This window comes from Macaca fascicularis, chromosome 1, assembly GCF_037993035.2.
Source record: "Macaca fascicularis isolate 582-1 chromosome 1, T2T-MFA8v1.1".
Classification (NCBI taxonomy): Eukaryota; Metazoa; Chordata; class Mammalia; order Primates; family Cercopithecidae; genus Macaca; species Macaca fascicularis.
The window spans coordinates 119,450,924-119,469,452 of NC_088375.1; the positions used below are offsets into that span (position 1 = coordinate 119,450,924).

At 32.4% G+C, this 18,529-nt stretch overlaps 1 protein-coding gene across 4 annotated transcripts in view; it reads right to left on the bottom strand.

The window, feature by feature from the left end:
- Positions 1-18,529, bottom strand: part of SYCP1 (synaptonemal complex protein 1) — a 110,796-nt gene that overhangs the window by 42,227 nt on the left and 50,040 nt on the right. For all 4 annotated transcript variants that reach the window (XR_010583610.1, XM_045365098.2, XM_045365107.2 and 1 more), the window contains exons 17-23: positions 11,331-11,435; positions 10,283-10,386; positions 8,760-8,877; positions 7,854-7,924; positions 6,748-6,829; positions 4,001-4,063; positions 3,778-3,840 (exon numbers count right to left, since the gene is read on the bottom strand). Coding sequence is in view for 3 of the 4 variants with exons in the window: in XM_045365098.2 (XP_045221033.2) it covers positions 3,778-3,840; positions 4,001-4,063; positions 6,748-6,829; positions 7,854-7,924; positions 8,760-8,877; positions 10,283-10,386; positions 11,331-11,435 (606 nt within the window). In the remaining variant the exon portion in view is untranslated. The remainder of the gene's footprint in view (positions 1-3,777; positions 3,841-4,000; positions 4,064-6,747; positions 6,830-7,853; positions 7,925-8,759; positions 8,878-10,282; positions 10,387-11,330; positions 11,436-18,529) is intronic.

Below are 18,529 nucleotides of genomic sequence, written 5' to 3' on the forward strand. Positions count from 1 at the left end.
AAGAAGGAACAAATAACCAACATCAGATTAAAAACAGGATATTACTGTTTTTACCAGTAAATACTACAGACAATTCTGAAACTGTAGAAAATGTAGATGAATTGGATGAAACCCAGAAAAATATTATTTATCAAACTTGAAGAAATAGAACAACTAATTTATACTGTAACTATGATTAAGTTGTTTCAGAAATTAAAAGCCTTTGCATAAAGAGAACTCTAGGCCCTGTAGCTTTCATCGATGAGTTCAACTTCAATGAGACATAATTTACACGTAATAAAATGCAAGGTTTTAAGTGTAAAGTTTAATAAGCTTTGACAAATTGTTTTTAAAACCATGTAATGGCAATACCAATCAAGACATAATTTCCATAATCCCAGAAAGTTCCCTCATATCCCTTAACAAACTAATAGTACCCTACTGAGGCAACCATTGTTCTTTCTGTCTCCATAAATTGGTTTTGTCGATTCAAAAACTTCATTTAAATGAAATCATGCCAAACACACTCTCTTGTATATAGGTTATTCATTCAGCATATTACAAGATTCATCCATGTTCCTGTGAGTATCAGTAGGTCTTTTTTATTTCTGAGTAGTATTACATTGTATGAATATACCAAATTTGTTTATCCAGTCTCTTCTTAATGAACATTTTATGTGTTTCCATTTTTTATCATTCTGGATAAAGCTACCATGAATATTCTTGTACAAGATTTTTAGTGGACATGTTTCCATTTATTTTAAGTAAATATCTAGGAAAATAATTGTTGGATCACACAGTAGATGCATGTGTAGTTTTAGTAGAAACCATCAAAACATTTTCCATACTGTATGGAATACTGTATGCAGAGGCCACCTTTAGTCTACCCATTCTTCTGTCAATGGACACATGGGTTGCTTCCAACTTTTGGCTATTGTGAATAATGTTGCTATGAACATAGGTGAACACATATCTCTTTGAGACTATGCTTTCAATTCTTTTAGGTATATATCCAGAAGTGAAATGAGAGGATCGTATAGTTATTCTAATTTTATTTTTTTGAGGAGCCACAAAATTGTTCTCCACATTGACTGTACCATCTGACATTCCCATCATCAGTGCTCGAGAGTTCCAATTTCCCCACAACCTCATTAACATGTTATTTTCTATTACTTCATTAGTACCCATTCTAACAGATATGAGGTAATATCTCATGAGATTTTGATTTGCAATGAACAGTGATATTAAGCATATTTTCATTTTTATGTGCTTATTGGCCATTTGTGTATCTTTGGAGAAATATCTATTCAAGTCCTTTGCCCATATTTTTTTTCCAGGCCAAGATGAATTTATTGATGAATTCTACAAAGCTATTGAGGAAAAAATAATACCAATTCTAAACAAACGATTCCAAAATATTGAAGTGCCTTGAAGTACTGTAAGAAATAAATGTTCATTGTTTATACGCCACCCAGTCTACGGTACTTTGTTATAGAAACCTAAACTAAGACAGCTATACTTTGTTGCATTATTTTGTAGTGGTTGCTCTAAGGAGGATAGTATATATCACTAACTTATCAAACTCTAAGTGTTAATATTGTAACTATTTCATATGCAATGTAAAAATTTTACAACAAAATAGTTATATTTACTCCCTTGTCCTTTGTGTTACGGAAGTCACATCGATTATAAACTCTATAATAGCAATTTGTTTTCCTTTAAGCAGCCATATATACCCTTTTAAAATTAAAAGAAAAATATGTTGCCTTTTAAATTCATCTCAGTATTTACCATTTCCAGTGCTTTTCACTTCTTCTATTGATCAAAGTTTCCATCTAATGCCATTTTCCTTCAGCTTGAAGAAATTCCTTTAGTATTGCTTAGGGTACAGCTTTTGATGTCATGTTGTCTTCATTTTATAAAGATTTTTGCTGCATACAGAATTCTGGGTTGATGGTTTATTTTTGTTAGCATTTTATAAATGTCATTCCTTTGTCATCTGACCTTCACTGTCCTGATACAAGGTCAGTCACCATCTATGTCATTTTATATGTATCTATGTCATTGTTGTGCAATGTGACATTTTTTTTGGTCTGCTTTTAAAAGTTTCTTTTTATCTTTGGTTTTAGCACTTTGACTAAGATATGACTGCCGGCATAAGGTTTTGTGTCTATCTTGCTTTGGATTTGCTGAGGGCCATGGATCTGCGAGTTTGTTTTAAGTGTGATAAATTTTTGAGAAATTTCTCAATTAATTTTATTTGTCAAGGTCAGGTACAGTCACTCATACCTATAATCCTAGCAATTTGGGAGGCTGAGGCAGGTGGATCACTTGAGCCGAGGAGTTCAAGATCAGCCTGGGAAACATGGCAAAACCCCATCGCTACCAAAAATACAAAAATTAGCTGGATGTGATGGCATACACCTGTAGTCCTAGCTACTCAGGAGGCTAGGGTAGGAGGATCACCTGAGTCCAGGAGGTCGAGGCTGTGGTGAGCTGTGATCGCTCCACTGCATACTCCAGCCTGGGTGACAGGGTGAGACTCTGTCTCAAAAGTGAAAATTTTATTTGCCCTATTCTCTTTCTCTTCTTACTTGAGGATTCCAATTACACACTTAAAAACACTTGTTATTGTTCTACAGGCCACCGAGGCACTATTCCTCTTTTAAAAAATCTTCTTCTGTGTACCTCTGACTAGATAATTTCTACTTATCCAGCTTCCAGTTTACTGACACTTGATTCATTTGTCTTCAATCTACTATTAGGACCATTTGGTTTTGGCTTTGGTTTTGGTTTTGGTTTTTAAAGACATTTTACTTTTCAGTTCTAGAACTTCCATTTGATTATTTTCAGTTTCCATTTCTTCACTGACATTCCCCATTTGATCTTTCTTTATGACCATATTTTCCTTTCTGTCTTTGAGGATGTTTATAATAGCTGCATAAAAGACTTTATCTGCTAATTCTAACATCTGGATTATTTTGGTGTTATTTTTTATTGACTGATTTTTATACTATTGATTGACATTTGTGTTGTCTTCTGTTTGGGGCTAATACAAAGAATGCTGCTATAAATATTTTTGTACCTTTCTCCTTACTCTACCTAGGAATAGAAGAGCTGAATTATAAGATATATGAATCTGCTATGTTTATATAGAATGTCAACAGTCTATGAAAATCCTTGACTTAATTTTTAATCACATTTACATATTTTTAATTTCAAATACCATTAAAGGAAGGTATAAGATTTTTATGTTTCCTCCCAAAGAGCACATAATTAATACAATGAGAACTGCTGCTTTCCATTCATAATTCAAAAACTATTTATTGAATACTTACTGTCAGTCATTGTTCAAAGACATAGGAATAAAGTTACAAAATATGGCTCTAATATTAGGAGCTTATACTGTAAGGCTTTAATTTGTTTTATACAAGTAAATGGTTCTCAATCCCCTTCTGCAGCAGGATAATCACACATAGAGCTTTTTAAAATGTAGATTCCAAGAATCCATTCCACTTACTCAATTTCACTTTTTAATATGGAAGTAGGGAATATGACCACACACAAAGAGCTCATGCATGCACATATATTCTTAAGCTGCTTGAATCCAAGCTTAAGAAGATATGTGCATGCTAAATCACAGATGTATACTCTATTACAACTAAAAGAATTGATCTCCCCTATTTAAAAAGATAACAACCTTTCAACTTTTCAATTTATACTGCATAAACAAGTAGAATAAAATATCTAAATTCTCATCTATTAATATTTAAAAAACAAAAAAAAGATGCCAAATACCTTTATCTCATAAACATTCAGTTGCTTGCTTTCTGCTGTACCTTTTTTTTTCAAGGCCTTATTCTGTTAAAAGTAAAAATAATTATATTTAGTACTAAAGTTATTCAAACTTACCTTGCCACTGACTTAGACTCAAATTACTAAAGGAAGAGAAAGCATTATTCTCTAAAACTGTGATGAAAATATCAGTTTGATTTTGAGAATATTTATAAAAAATACATACCTCCTGCTGAAGTTCTTCAATATACTTGTTTTTATTTTCAACTTGTTTCCTTAAATTGTTACACTAAAAAATTTTGAGAAATTATAGCTATTTTATTCAGTATTCCAGTCAAAACAGGCAATTTCAGACTAATAAAAATATTGCATAAAGTACTGATAAATGTCACTTCAAAATCATGGTAATTCCATTAATATAAAAATTATACTAAAATCACAAATTTTAATAAAGATCATCTAAATACAAATGCAATCATAGCTCACTGCAACCTCCAATTCCTGGGTTCAAGTGATCCTCTCACTCCGGCCTCCCAAAGTGCTGGGATTACAGGTGTGAGCCACTACACTCAGCCTCAGTATCCCTTTTTTAAAAAAAACGCATCTTTCTTTGTGAAGTGATGAATATGTTAACTAGCATGATTTAATCATTTCACAATGTATACATACATCAAAACATCACTTTGTATACCATAAATATAATTTTTCTCAGTTAAAAAATCATTTTTATGTTACTGCTTATATGTCAACATTCATCATTCTTATCTTTGCAATGTTTAATTCCAAACTTTGCAACAATCCAATGAGATAGAAAGGATAGGTATTATCTCCATTTGAGAGATGAAGAAACTGAGGCTCAGATAGGTAAAATATATATAAAATAAAAAATGTCGGAACTAAGGTAGCAGATTGAGGGAAGAAAAGTGTAACGAAATTTAATGTCACACAAAATATCTGGGAAGTGTTTACAACCTGGATTCTTTCTGGGAAACTGTTTTAACACGTAAGTTGAAATCAAAATATGGGAAACTGAAATATGCTAAAAATTTGTCATGCATTTCATTTTTTTCCTTAAATCGTCACTAATATTTTCTATATTGGCAAAATAAATTGTGTTTTAAATTCTTAATGGAGGATTTTATTTTACATTAAAAATTAAATTCATGTTTTTCTCCATGAACAAACAATAGGCTTAATGATCTGCAGTGGCCTCTGATACAAATTTTAAAGTAGTGAATTACATACCAAGTATTTAGCATATTAAGTTCATTTTTTTCAGGCTGAATTTAACTAATAAATATGAATTAAAAGAAAAATAGCTTTTCAGGGAGGAGAATGTGGTATAGTTTAAAGAATGTAGAAGACCAGCTCTACTACTTCTTTCTTAGTCATGTAACCTTTTGAAGGTTTTTATCCTTTGGAGGTCTGATTTCTCACTTTATAAAATAAGAGCAATAATGACTTCTAGTTAAGTGAAATAACACACAGAAAGAACCCAGAACGTGCTTGGTCTATTGTAAGCCCTTTAAAATGGTACCTTATCTCATCCTTGAACTGTTTCAATAGTTTTACAGCTCTCAAAAGTGTAAATATAATTTTAACGATCCTCATGTCAAAATTCTTCAATGGCCTCAAACTCCTAAATGCAGCTTAAGTGGCCTTAAATGATCCACCCTCATCTTTCCCCACCTTCATCTCTCCATTCTTACCTCTCCCTACCCTCATCTTTCCTCACTCTGCCCTCTACCATCACTACCTTAAACTCCATCTTTTAGTTACAATGAATTTTTTGTACTTAAATATGCCATGCTCTGATACTTTCAGACTTACACATACAATGTTTATGTTTTTTAAACTTAGAATATTATCCTCCCTGCTATCCTTGTGTCCACCACCTGTCCTCCACTAATTCCTATTAATCTAAAGCTTCACACTGAATGTGACTTCTTTCAGGAAGCATGCCCTAGCTTAAGTTTGAATTAGATGTCCTTTCTATAGACCCTAATAGTATCCAAATAGAGGACCTATGTTGTGGTCTGGCCAACACCCTTTCCTGCAAGAATTCCTCTACTATAAAATTCACAGTAGTCCTGCTCAGTTCATGTAATTTGATGGGGGCTAACTCTATCTCTATGAGTGGACATGCCGCTCAGGCTTAGCCAGGTTACTCTATCCCCTAGCCACAATGATTGACTTGGGAATAAGTATGAATTGAACTAGGCCAGAGTCTTCTCCAAGATTTTTTTAGAACTTTCAAGATGACTTTTAATAGCTTCCCAACTGATTCCAATGCCTTTCATCTCTCCCCATTCCATTCGCAAATATTAGACGGTGTCACCTCCTCAATAAAAAACTTTAATTAGATCACTACTATCTACCAAATAAATGAAATCCAAATGTAACACCCAGAACCGTGCCTGACACATAGTAGGTGGTCAATAATATTTGTTGAATGAATGAAAAAAACACAATCAAAGACCTCATAATCTAGATCGATCTTTCTACTTTGGCACAATTTTCTTCCACTCTGTATAATATATACTATAATCATGTCACATATCTTGTACTATTCCATTTTCATGACACTCTTCCCTAAAAACCTTATTATCTTAATTCGATATCATATTCACCAAAGCATGACACAAAATTATTAAACAATTTGTCACCCATATATTTTATATTACTGAAGTATGAGCCTTTTGTTTAGCCTAAAAAATGTTAGTCTACATTAAATATCGAACATATGTTAAAAGAAAATCAGAATTATGCCACTATTTCTTCTAGATATAGATAACAGATTAGTAGTAAAATAATCCAACTTTTCCTAAATATTTAAGGTTGATGGCTGATGACAGTCTCTAGATCACTATTATTTATACAACAGTATACTTCCCTTTATTTTAGTTTAGACATGTGGTGTTGCTTTTACGATTTGAAATTTTGTGATACAATCCATTATTAAATACAACATACATTTTCTTCACTCTTGTCCAATTTACATTTAACTTCATCTCTTTTCTGTTTTAGCTCTTCTCTCACATATTCCAGTTCATTTCTAAAAGAAAATGGAAGAGTTACATTATAATAAAATTATTAGGTCTAAAGAAGATCTCAAATAACTCGAAATAAGGAAGTCTTAAAGACCACATTCTTTAACCAAATGTAAAAAGCCAAAACTGAATGCTTCAGAATATAAGTACAAACAAGAGGCCAGGTGTGGTGGCTCACACCTGTAATCCCAGCACTTTGGGAGGCCGAGACGGGTGGATCACGAGGTCAGGAGATCGAGACCATCCTGGCTAACACGGTGAAACCCCGTCTCTACTAAAAATATAAAAAGCTAGCCAGGTGAGGTGGCGGGCGCCTGTAGTCCCAGCTACTTGGGAGGCTGAGGCAGGAGAATGGCGTAAACCCGGGAGGCGGAGCTTGCAGTGAGCCGAGATAGCGCCACTGCACTCCAGCCTGGGTGACAGACCGAGACTCAGTCTCAAAAAAAAAAAAAAAAAAAAGTGAAAAACTAAAAAACATAAATATCCAAAAGTAAAAATGACAAAAATAATGTCATTACATCCACTTGAATGACTGGTAGATGGACATAAAATAGATGACTATGAAAAAACATAAAAACATTAATAATGCTAAAAATAATATCAAATGGAAAAACCACATATAAAATTATATGTGTATGGTTATAAGCAAAAACCAAATACATTCTTTAAAATATAGAGCGGGTATAAAACTCCAGTATTATAATCATTCATATGATTAGAAGTAATTTTTAAGATTTCTATATTTTATGAAATGTGATTAATATATTTTCTTAATTAAATATTAAAGAATTAGAAGGTTTATGATGCTTTAAAATTTCTATCTAATCTCACTAACTTTTAACACTAAGCACAAAGTAGACATTATTATAATTTTATTTTAAGCAGGATTCCACAACAGTGATTTATGTCTAATTTTTACTTCATACAATATTCAACATCAGTCCAATTTAAATTAATGATAACAAGTTAATAGAAAAGAAATATCAAAATATTTTGCCAGACAAAAAAAGGCCAATTTGTTAGTCTTGCCTTAATTGGGTTTCTGTTTCTTCCAGATTTTCTATTTGTTTCAACATCCTTTCTTCTCGCTTTTTGTTATTCTAAAGAAATAACATTGTTTATATCAATTATTTTGTTTAAACAAAAATAAAATTAAACTACTATTTAAGACCTTTATCTGTCAGTATAAAATTTATTTAGTTATACATAAAGCAAAAAAAAAATGGGCTTTTCAACTTGTATAGTTTCATACTACATTTTAAGCCTTACTTTAATTATTCTCCCAACAATCCCTATACAATAGTTAACAAAACAAGTCTCATTTGGTTTTCCAGTGTTACTTTGAGTCTGTATCCTTTGTTCATATTGTCACTTCAAGTAATGTTTTCCATTCATTGTTACCTACTGAACTCATAATTCATCTTTTAAGACCAAAATCAATGCTATAGTCTCTCAGAAGCCTTCTCTTTATCCAAAACAGAAGTGATCCTGCAAACTCTGATAACACTTTGTCCCACTAACAACACATATGACATACTATTTTGCTTAAGCTATGTGAGAAATTACTATTTTTATTAAGTCATAAGTTCTTAAAGAGAAAGGGTGACATTTTATTCATCATTGTATCCTCCACAATCTTATATGACTTAATAAATACCTTAATAAATACCATCTTATATGACTAGATGGTTTTTAAAAATCTTGATGCCTAAAATTAGATTAACTTGTTCTAGGAGTGGCCTCCACATTAATCAGAGGGTAGCCTCTGTCACCCATTACCACCCTATAAGACCAATATGCATATTTTTCTTCTAAAACAAAGTTTTAGCTCTAAAGCAATCAGACTTTAAAGTTCAAAGGATCTTTAGAGGTCATCTATTCTAACCTACTAATTGGAAGAAAACTAAGTCACCAGCACTTTCTTCTTCAACTCACATTAATATCTTCTTGCTGATTCTTGAGTTCTAGGGTCATATCACTTGTTTCCTGTGTGAGTTCTTTGTTTTCTAGTGAAAGCTTGTTGCAGTGTGAAGTTAATTCAATATTCTTAAGCCTATTTTTTTAAAAAAGTCATACCAAAATATTTACAAATGAAATGACATAATATGGAATTTAATTCAACATAATGATAGGGGAAAGGGATGATGGACTGGGGGAAAAACATGAAACAAAATTGACTATTGGTTTATAATTCCTGAAGCCGGGTGATAGGTTGATCATTACATTATTCCCTCTAATTTATATATTTTTGAAATTTTTCTTTACTAAATTTTCAAATGTCACACAATGTATTTCCTTGCATGTTCCCTGTATGCTCATCCTTTCATACTTTCCACAAATTTTGAAAAGTACATTATTTTTTTCAATAATTTTTTCCTCTCCATTAGACTGTCTCTTAGAAGTTATTTCAAATTTCCTATAACTTGATTAAAGTAGTACATGAGGCATGAGCTGTGTTTAATTAAGACATTTTCATTAAAAAAAAAAAAAACCTAAGTTTAACTTTTGTGCACAACACCTAATTTGCTCTTAAAAGATTTCAAATGTTCTACCTTGGAAGAGAGATTATTGCTGTATTGGTTACATCCAATATCAATTTTAAATGAAGGCAGAGGAGTATGTGGCTCTACAGAGTGATTTTAGGAGCATCTATTATCTATTTCTATTTAATGATACTGGAAATTCATCAAAGAAGAGATAAAGCGTTTCACTAAGCCATGAAAAGTTGAAAAGCAAATATACTAAGGATAACAAATGTACATTAAAATACAAATAACTAACCAGTCCATTCATTAAAAGGGACATTAGTTCATAGATGAGTTTTACCTAGGGCCCTTAAAAAAGTACTATTGAAAAGGTACTAGAAATAGAGAATTAGATAAAAAGGGAGAGGATGCTGCATAAACTGTTTACTTCTCTTATTTAATCTAGCACTGAGAAGCCACCAAAAGGGGAAAATCATGCTAACCACCACTAGACTGGCTACTTGAATTTACTTTTCTCTGAGTAATAATACAATAATAATTTCCCCCGCTTTCTCTCCAAATTAAACTTACTGCGTAGGTAAAATCATCCAATTCAATATTTTATTTGGATAATGTAAGAAATAAATTTTTATTTTGACACTTTATCAACAAAAACCTATAAAATAATTTAGCAAAACAACCAAAACAACTAGTTAGAACTGAAAATGATTATTTTTATGAGGAACTAAATACCTCTGAGAAAAGGAGCACATTGATGTAAAGTATTTCTAAACTTTGCAGTGTACTCTTTTTCATGTCAGTGATATGTACTTTCCTTAGCAATGAAATTAGCACATTATTTAGATCCTTAAGAATAAAAATATAATTTCAAATACATTCAAATAAATATTAAATATAATTAAGTTATTATTTATCACCAGAAAGCTTAGGAATTGAGTACATAAGCTATGCTTACATAAATGGAAAACATACTTCTCATTTTCAAGCTCAGTTTTCAGATCTTTAACCTCTTTTGAATAATACTGTTCACTTGTGGTAATGGCAGTTAACTGTATTTCCAAATCATGTACTTCTTTCTGCAAAATAAACATATATAACTATGGCAAGTGTTTTTCCAATTTTCTCATTTGAAAGGTATATTCACTGAGTAATTAAATCATATATTTGGCAAAAATTGGGCAGGTTATGTCAAATATTTTAAATGAGTAAATTTAAAGTGAATAATTACTATAATCACTATAATTTTAAAACAATGAACAATGACATATTCAATGTAAGTAAATTCTATCTTGATATTGTAAAATTCAACCAGAAAAATAGTTACATGTTATAAAATATTCTTATCACTCTGCCAACTAATTAATTTCAATTAAAATTTTACATTATCAAGGAGAAATATATTAATTGATGAAATCAGGTAGTATCTTAAAAAACTAAAATGTTATTATTACAAAAAGACAAGGTGTAATTCTGTCATGGACTAGAAACATACTTTAAAATACAAATTCTAAAACTATAACATGAGCACTATAAAAAGTACTATAAACTAAGAACCTAACTTAATGAAGGCTAAATTTCAAATGTACCAATTAAGAAATACTTGGCTAGGCATGGTGGTGTGCCCCTATAATCCTAGCTACTTGAGGGGATGTTCCAGGAAGCACAGGGTTCAAAGCTAGTGTGCAATTACTGTGCATTTGAATTAGCTACTTCACTCTAGCCTGGGCAACATAGTGAGACTCTGTCTCAAAAGAAAAAATACTCAAGACATCAAGAAATATAACTATTATAAACCATAATGCATCATATTGATCTTTTAAATGTTGGTCTTTCTCACATTATAATGTGGAGGTTGTCTAGATGTGTTTTAAATCAATCGTAAACATGTTAATGTAATAACAAATGCTTTGAAAGGAATTTTGTGAAGAAATCTTTAACAAAACAAATACTTATACCATAATTCATAAATCTATATTCTACTAACAAAATATTTAAAATAAAAATGTTTCCTTAAACAAACCTCTCTGGCTTGGAGAAGACCAATTAGTTCTTGTTCTGTTCCTTTTAATTCTTCAGCAATCTTCTCAAATTGTTTATTTTCATATAAAAGCTTTTCCTTTTCTCCCTATTTATAAACATTAACAAATCAGGAGTACCAAACCATACACATATTCAAAGTAATCAAACTGGCCAAATGGAGCTATGGAAAGATCTATGAGCTTCCCCCTGGCTAAAATTCTTTAAAAAGAGAAAATTAGTCAATATTAAGTAAATTCAAAGACTAAACATGATGACAGACAATTCAATAGACACAGCCCTGGAACACAATAATTAATTCTTTAGTTACAGATGATTAATTTCTCATCATTCCTTCTACTATCCAACACAGCATATATTTATGAACTCACTTTTTACTTTGTCTTCCCAAGCACAACATCACAACAATTTTATAAAAGGCCTCACAATAAAAGGTCCTATATTATTAATTATAAAAACTACTAATTGTAGTTAAGGAGTTTGAATTTTATCTATAGACAATGTGGAATCATCATAAATTTTACTGTAACAATATAACATCATCATATTTGTAATTTTAAAAGATAACACTAGCAACAGTGCACAAGAAAGCTTAATAGGGTGAACCTAAAAACAAGAAAGCCAGTAATGAGACTACTGTGCCAAAACAAATGCAAGATGAAAAGTGTTTAAATTATGTCAAGGGCTGTGGAGACAGACTGATAACAATAACCATGGTTTCACGCTTTCGAATGACTTCTATATGACCAGCCCTCACTAGATGCTTAAAATATATTTTCATTCTTTACACTACCCTATGGAAGTCAGATTTTTGTGTCTCAATTTGACAGATCAAAAAATAGAAGCAGTCTTTTAGCTTTTAGTATGTCACTATAATCTCATGCCCAAAGACCAACTCTCCCACTGAAAACTTCTATAAACTCTGGACAAAATAAATAAATACATATAAATGTGTGTGTGTGTGTGTGTGTGTATGTGTGTGTGTAGATGGCAAGGGAGAAAGAGAGGGAAAGAAGGAGGGAGGGGGAGAGAGAGAGAGACAGAGAGATAACCTAAGGATTTTAACAAGTGAAAAAAGAAAAATTAACACAGTGACTGAAGCAGAGTGAGTTTGTCAGTTTTTGGTAGCTTTGTCCCAATGGTGAAATGTCACTGCTAAGCAGTGTGGTATAGGCAGCTTAAACTACAATAGAAATCCCACCATCTCTCTTGCTAGAGGAACCTGGTAGAACCAGGGAAAGGAGCCCTGGGAACCATGACCAGCTGCCAGAATATAAAGGAGAAATCATACAGAACAAAGAACCATCGAAAGTAATCTCCTGATTCCATGTATGAATACTACACAAATTTAAAAACAACCCATGAAGCATACATTCATATACAGAGTCAAAAGAAGTACACCAAAGGCTTAGAGAATTAAGATTTGAAGCACCATTCATAGAAGGTGAGATAAAGTTTATTTTTGAATCTAGCAAAAATAAAGATAGATAAAACAAAAACATTTACATTATTCAGAAGAATATAATAGAATCTACATAATATAACCTTCACAATGTCCTGAATATAATCCAAAATTATTCAACATACAAAGAACTGGTAAAATGTCAACATTCTCAAGGGAAAAGGCAACAAATATATACTAACCCCAGTATAATCAAGATGTGAGAACTTTATCAGATGAGAACTTTAATGCAGCTAATTCAAGTATGCTCAATCAGGTATAGGAAATACTCTTAAAATGAATAAAAAGATAGTACATCTAAGGAAAGAAATAGAAAATAAGAAAAATGGAAATTTTAGAACTGGTAAAAAAAATTCATTGGATGCTCATAGGAGCATAATGGAGATTCCAAGGAAAGAGACAGTGAATCTGACTATCAGAACAACAGAAATGATACTCTGAAGAACAGAGAGGAAAAATATTGAAATAAAATGAATAGCACCTCAGGAACCCATGGAACAATATAAAAAGATCAAATCAATGTATAATTGTAATCTTAAAAGGAGAAGACAGCAAAAATAGGGCAGAAAAACATTTAAATGGCCAAAACTTCCCATATTTGAAGAAAGTTAAAAATTTACAGATTTATGAAGTGCAGTGAAACTCAAATATAATAATTCAACTTCACTTACATACTGCTGAAAAATCAAAGTTAAGGAGAAAATCTTGAAAGTATGTGGTCTCTCATTAGAAAACATGGAGGACCCAAGACAATAAGACATCATCTTTAAGGTGCTGAAAGAAACAAAACTGTCAACCCACAATCCTATACCTAAAAAATAAAATAAAATCCTTTCAGAATGAAGAGTAAATAAATAATATATTCAAAAAGAAAAACTAAGAAAATTTGTCAGCAGCAAAACTGCACTACAAGAAATACTAAAGGAAGTTCTTCGGGCTGAAGGAGAACAATATTAGAGGTAAATGTGGATCTTCAGGAAAAAATAAAGAATATCACAACTGGTAAATATTGGAGTAAATATAAAAGATCATTTTTCCTCAAGTTATTTAAAAAAACATATGACTACTAAAGCAAAAATTATAGCTGTCTTATGAAGATGTAAATGCATGTAGATGTAATATATATGACAACTCTGGCACAAAGGACAAAGTGGGAAAAGGACATAAATAGTCAAAAAGTTTCAACATTCAACATGAAGTGGTACAATATTAACTCAATATAGACAAGGTAATGGATACACATTGTAATCCCTAGAATAGCTACAAAAATAAATGTAGAGAAGTATAGATAAAATACCAGTAGATACATTAAAATGGAATACCAAAAAATATTCAAATAACCCAAAAGAAGGCAGAGAGTTTAATAGAGGAACAAAATGAAAGGAGCAAACAGAAAACAACTTTTAAATGGTAAATCTAATCTAGCCACATCAACACTTAAACAGCAATTTTTAAAGGTATCTATGGCCTAAATTCTCCAATTAGCAGTGATTGTCGAAGGGCATAAAGAAGGAAGACTCAATTACATGCAAGCTACATATAAGCACATATGTACAAATATAAAGTCAAATGTAGGTTAAAGATACACCATGCAAACAACAAGCATAAGAAACATGGAGTGGCTATAATAATATGTTAAAATAGACTTTAAAACAAAAAAGTATTATCAGAAATAGAGGGCATTTAATTATAATCAAATGGTCAATTCATCAAGAAGATATGGCAGTTATATACAAATGTGAAATTTATAGCAGAAGTTCAAAACACATGAAGCAATAACTGATAGAATTAAAGAGATAAACAAACAATTCCAAAATTGTACTAGTTTTAACACTCTTCTCTCAATAAATAATAGAATTAGACTCAAAAATTCAATTAAAAACATATATTTGTACAACACCATCAGTCAACTGAACCTATTTGACAATTATAGAACACTCTACCTAACAATAGCAGAATATATATTATTTTCAGTGCACATGGAACATTCACTAAGATATATCATATCCTGATATATAAAACAAACCTTAATAAATTTTTTTTAAAGTACATTCTCTGACCATAACAAAGTTAAACTAGGAAAGAACAACAAAAAAATAACAGGAAATTCTCCAAATACATGGAAATTAAACAACAAACTTCTACATGGGATCAAAGGAAAATCCTCAAGAGAAATTTAAAAATATTTTAACCTAAATGAGAATACAACATATAAAAATTTGTGAAATACAGCTGAAAAGGTGACTAGAGGAAATTTATAGCATGCAAATGCTTACAGAAAGATCTCAAAACAATCTAAACTTCCACCTTAGGAATCTAGAAAGAGAGCAAAATAAACTCAAAGCAGCAGAAGGAAGGAAATAATAAAGACATGAGCAGAAAACAATGAGATTGAAAACAGAAAAACAATAGAAAGAATCAATGAAATATACACTAATTATTTAAAAAGATCTATAAAATTAAGAAACCTCTATCAAGACTAACAAAAAAGGGGCTGGGCACGGTGGCTCACACTTGTAATCCCAGCTCTTTGGGAGGTCAAGGCGGGTGCATCACTTGAGGTCAGGAGTTCAAGATCAGCCTGGCCAATATGGTGAAATCCCACCTCTACTAAAAATACAAAAAATTAGTACGGTGTGGTGGTGCATGCCTGTAATCCCAGCTACTCAGGAGGCTGAAGCAGGAGAATCACTTGAACCCAGGAGGTGTAGGCTGCAGTGAGCCTAGATCATGCCACTGCACTCCAACCTGGGCGACAGAACAAGACTCTATCTCCAAAAAAAAAAAAAAAAAAAAAAAGACAAAAGAGAAATGACACAACGCCCAATATCAGTAACAAAAAGAAGGTAATCCTGCAGACCGTACAAATATTAAAAAGGATAACAGGAAAAGCTACAAAAAATTCTATGTACAGAAATTTGACAACTTGGGTGAAATGGACTAATTCCTTTAAAACCAAAAACTACCAAAATCATTCAAGATTAAACAGGTAACCTGCATAGTTCTATAACAATAAAGAAAAATAAATCCATACTGAAGACCTTGCCAAAAAGAAATCTCCAGGCCCAAGTGGTTTCACTAGAGAATTCTACTAAACACTTAAAGAAGAAATTATAACAATTCTACACAGTCTCTTCCAGAAAACAGAAAGAAACAAAAGCTTCTATGGAGCCTAAAACAACTCTATTTTGGAAGCTAATCTACCACGTTGGCTTCTGCTTAACCCCTGTTCCAGAAAGGCCTCTAAGATTTCCAGTTTATCTATTGTTCCTTGTGTACAAGAAGGTACTTCCAGTAAATTCTGCCCTTAGGGCATATTCCTAGTATTGCCTCTGATGCACATGTGCCCCTCCTCTAAGGTATATAATCCTTGGGTCTGGGGGATAATGATGCAGGGGTTCATCATCTTGTCTTGCCCCCACTTGAGACACACATGGCTTCTATTTGTAAGTCCCTATTAAACTTTTCCAATACACTGGATTTGTAAGCTTCTTTCTTCAGCCTCTAAGCTTCTTTGAACTTTGGGAGTTTGCAAAGACCTGCCTCTGTGAAACAGCTTCTCAGTTCATTTTATAAAGCCAGCATTACTTTGTCTCCAAAACCAGACATAGAGAGCAAAACAAAAGATATCTATAGACCAGTATCTCTTATGAACTCAAATATAAGAATCCTCAGCAAAATATTAACAAATAAAATTCAGTAATATAGAAAAAAGTACAATACTCAACACCAAATGGGGTTTATCCTGGAAATGCAAGGCTCATTCAATATTGGTAAATGAATGTCTACACCACATTAATGGTCTGAAGAAGAAAAACCACATGATCATATAAACTGACACAGAAAAAGCATTTGACACAATTCAACATCAATTCATAATAAAAACTTTCAGTGAACTAGAAATACAAGGGAACTTTCTACAAAAAACCTGCAAGTAACATCATAACTTAATGGTAAAACACTGAATGTTTTTCTCTTAAGATCAGGATATCAAAGATTTACAAGCTCACCACTGTTATTCAGCATACTGGAAGTCTGAGCCCAAGCAATAAGGCAAGAAAAAGAAATCAAATGCCTATTTGGTAGTTATTTAAAATACCTGCAAAAAGAGAAATACTTAGGTATAAACCTAATATAACATTTACAGTACTGTATGCTGAAAACTGCAAAATGCTAATGAAATAAATTATTATAAAGAAAATCTATATAAATAGAAACAGATACTATGTTCATGTACTCAACATACTAATGACATCAGTTCAACCCAAATTAATCTATATATTTCACACAATTCCAACAACAATTTCAGCGAGTGTTTTTTAAGGTATAGAAAAGCTAATTCTAGGCTGGGTGTGGTGGCTCACGCCTGTAATCCCAGCACTTTGGGAGGCCAAGGCAGGCAGATCACAAGGTCAGGAAATAGAGACCATCCTGGCTAACACAGTGAAACCCCATCTCTACTACAAATACAAAAAATTAGCCAGGCGTAGTAGTGGGTGCCTGTAGTCCCAGCTGCTCAGGAGGCTGAGGCAGGAGAATGGCATGAACCCAGGAGGCGGAGCTTGCAGTGAGCTGAGATCACACCACTACACTCCAGCCTGGGCAACAAAGCAAGAATCCATCTCAAAAAAAATAAAAAAGAAAAAAAGAAAAGCTAATTCTAAAATTTATATGGAAACGTAAAGGAACTAGAATAGCTAAAACAATTTTGAAAATGAATAATAACGTTGGAGGAATCACATTACCCAATTCTAAGACTTAGTATTAAATCTACAGTAATCAAGACACTGCAATATTGGCAAATGAATAGACAAATACACCAAGACAATATAAGAGAGCCCAGAAATAGACCCATGCAAACACAGCCAGTTGATTTTTTTAATAAATGTGCAAAAGCAATTCAATGGAGAAAGAAGAGTATTTTTAACAAGTGGTAATGTCATCCTACATCACTTTTTCTTACTACTACTACCACCTCCCAGAGGAAGCCACCATCATCTCTCCTCTGGCTACTGTGATTGTCTGTCTACTCTTAACTGTTCTACCTTAATATACTTTTCTCCTTCAGGCCAAATGTGCTTTTTGAAATGCAAATCTGATCAAGTCACTCCCTGCTAAAATTATCTGGAGTGTCCCATTCCTCTTAGGATAAATACAAAATTCCTTTGATATGATTTACAAGGCCATAAATTGTAAGGCTCCCATTCCTCTTGGGTTAAATACAAAATTTCTTTGATATGATTTACAAGGCCATGAATTGTAAGGCTCCTAACTCTCCAGCAGCATCTTTCACTTCATCATGTACTCACCATACTCCCTCCCATGAAAAAAAAATCTTAGCATGTTTCCTCTATCTGATATGCTGTATTTTTTCTCCAGAATTCAGTTCAATCCTTCCTTCTTCAAAAAAGCCTATTCTAATCTAACTACTTCACATCCTTTTATCATAGGCCTCATCATACTATGAACTAATTCCTTAATGCCTTTGTCACCATTGTAATGTTACATTTCAATGAGTGACTGAATTTAAGTGTGACTATTTGATCACTGTCATTCCATGAAGGCAGTATATGCATCCATTTGCTCCCCACTGTATCCCCAGAGTTTTAGCATAAATAAAACTCAACAAATGTTTGTTTTTGTTTTTCAGACAGGGTCCACTCTGTTGCCCAGGCTGGAGTGCAGTGGTTTGATCTCGGCTCACTGCAACCTCCACCTCC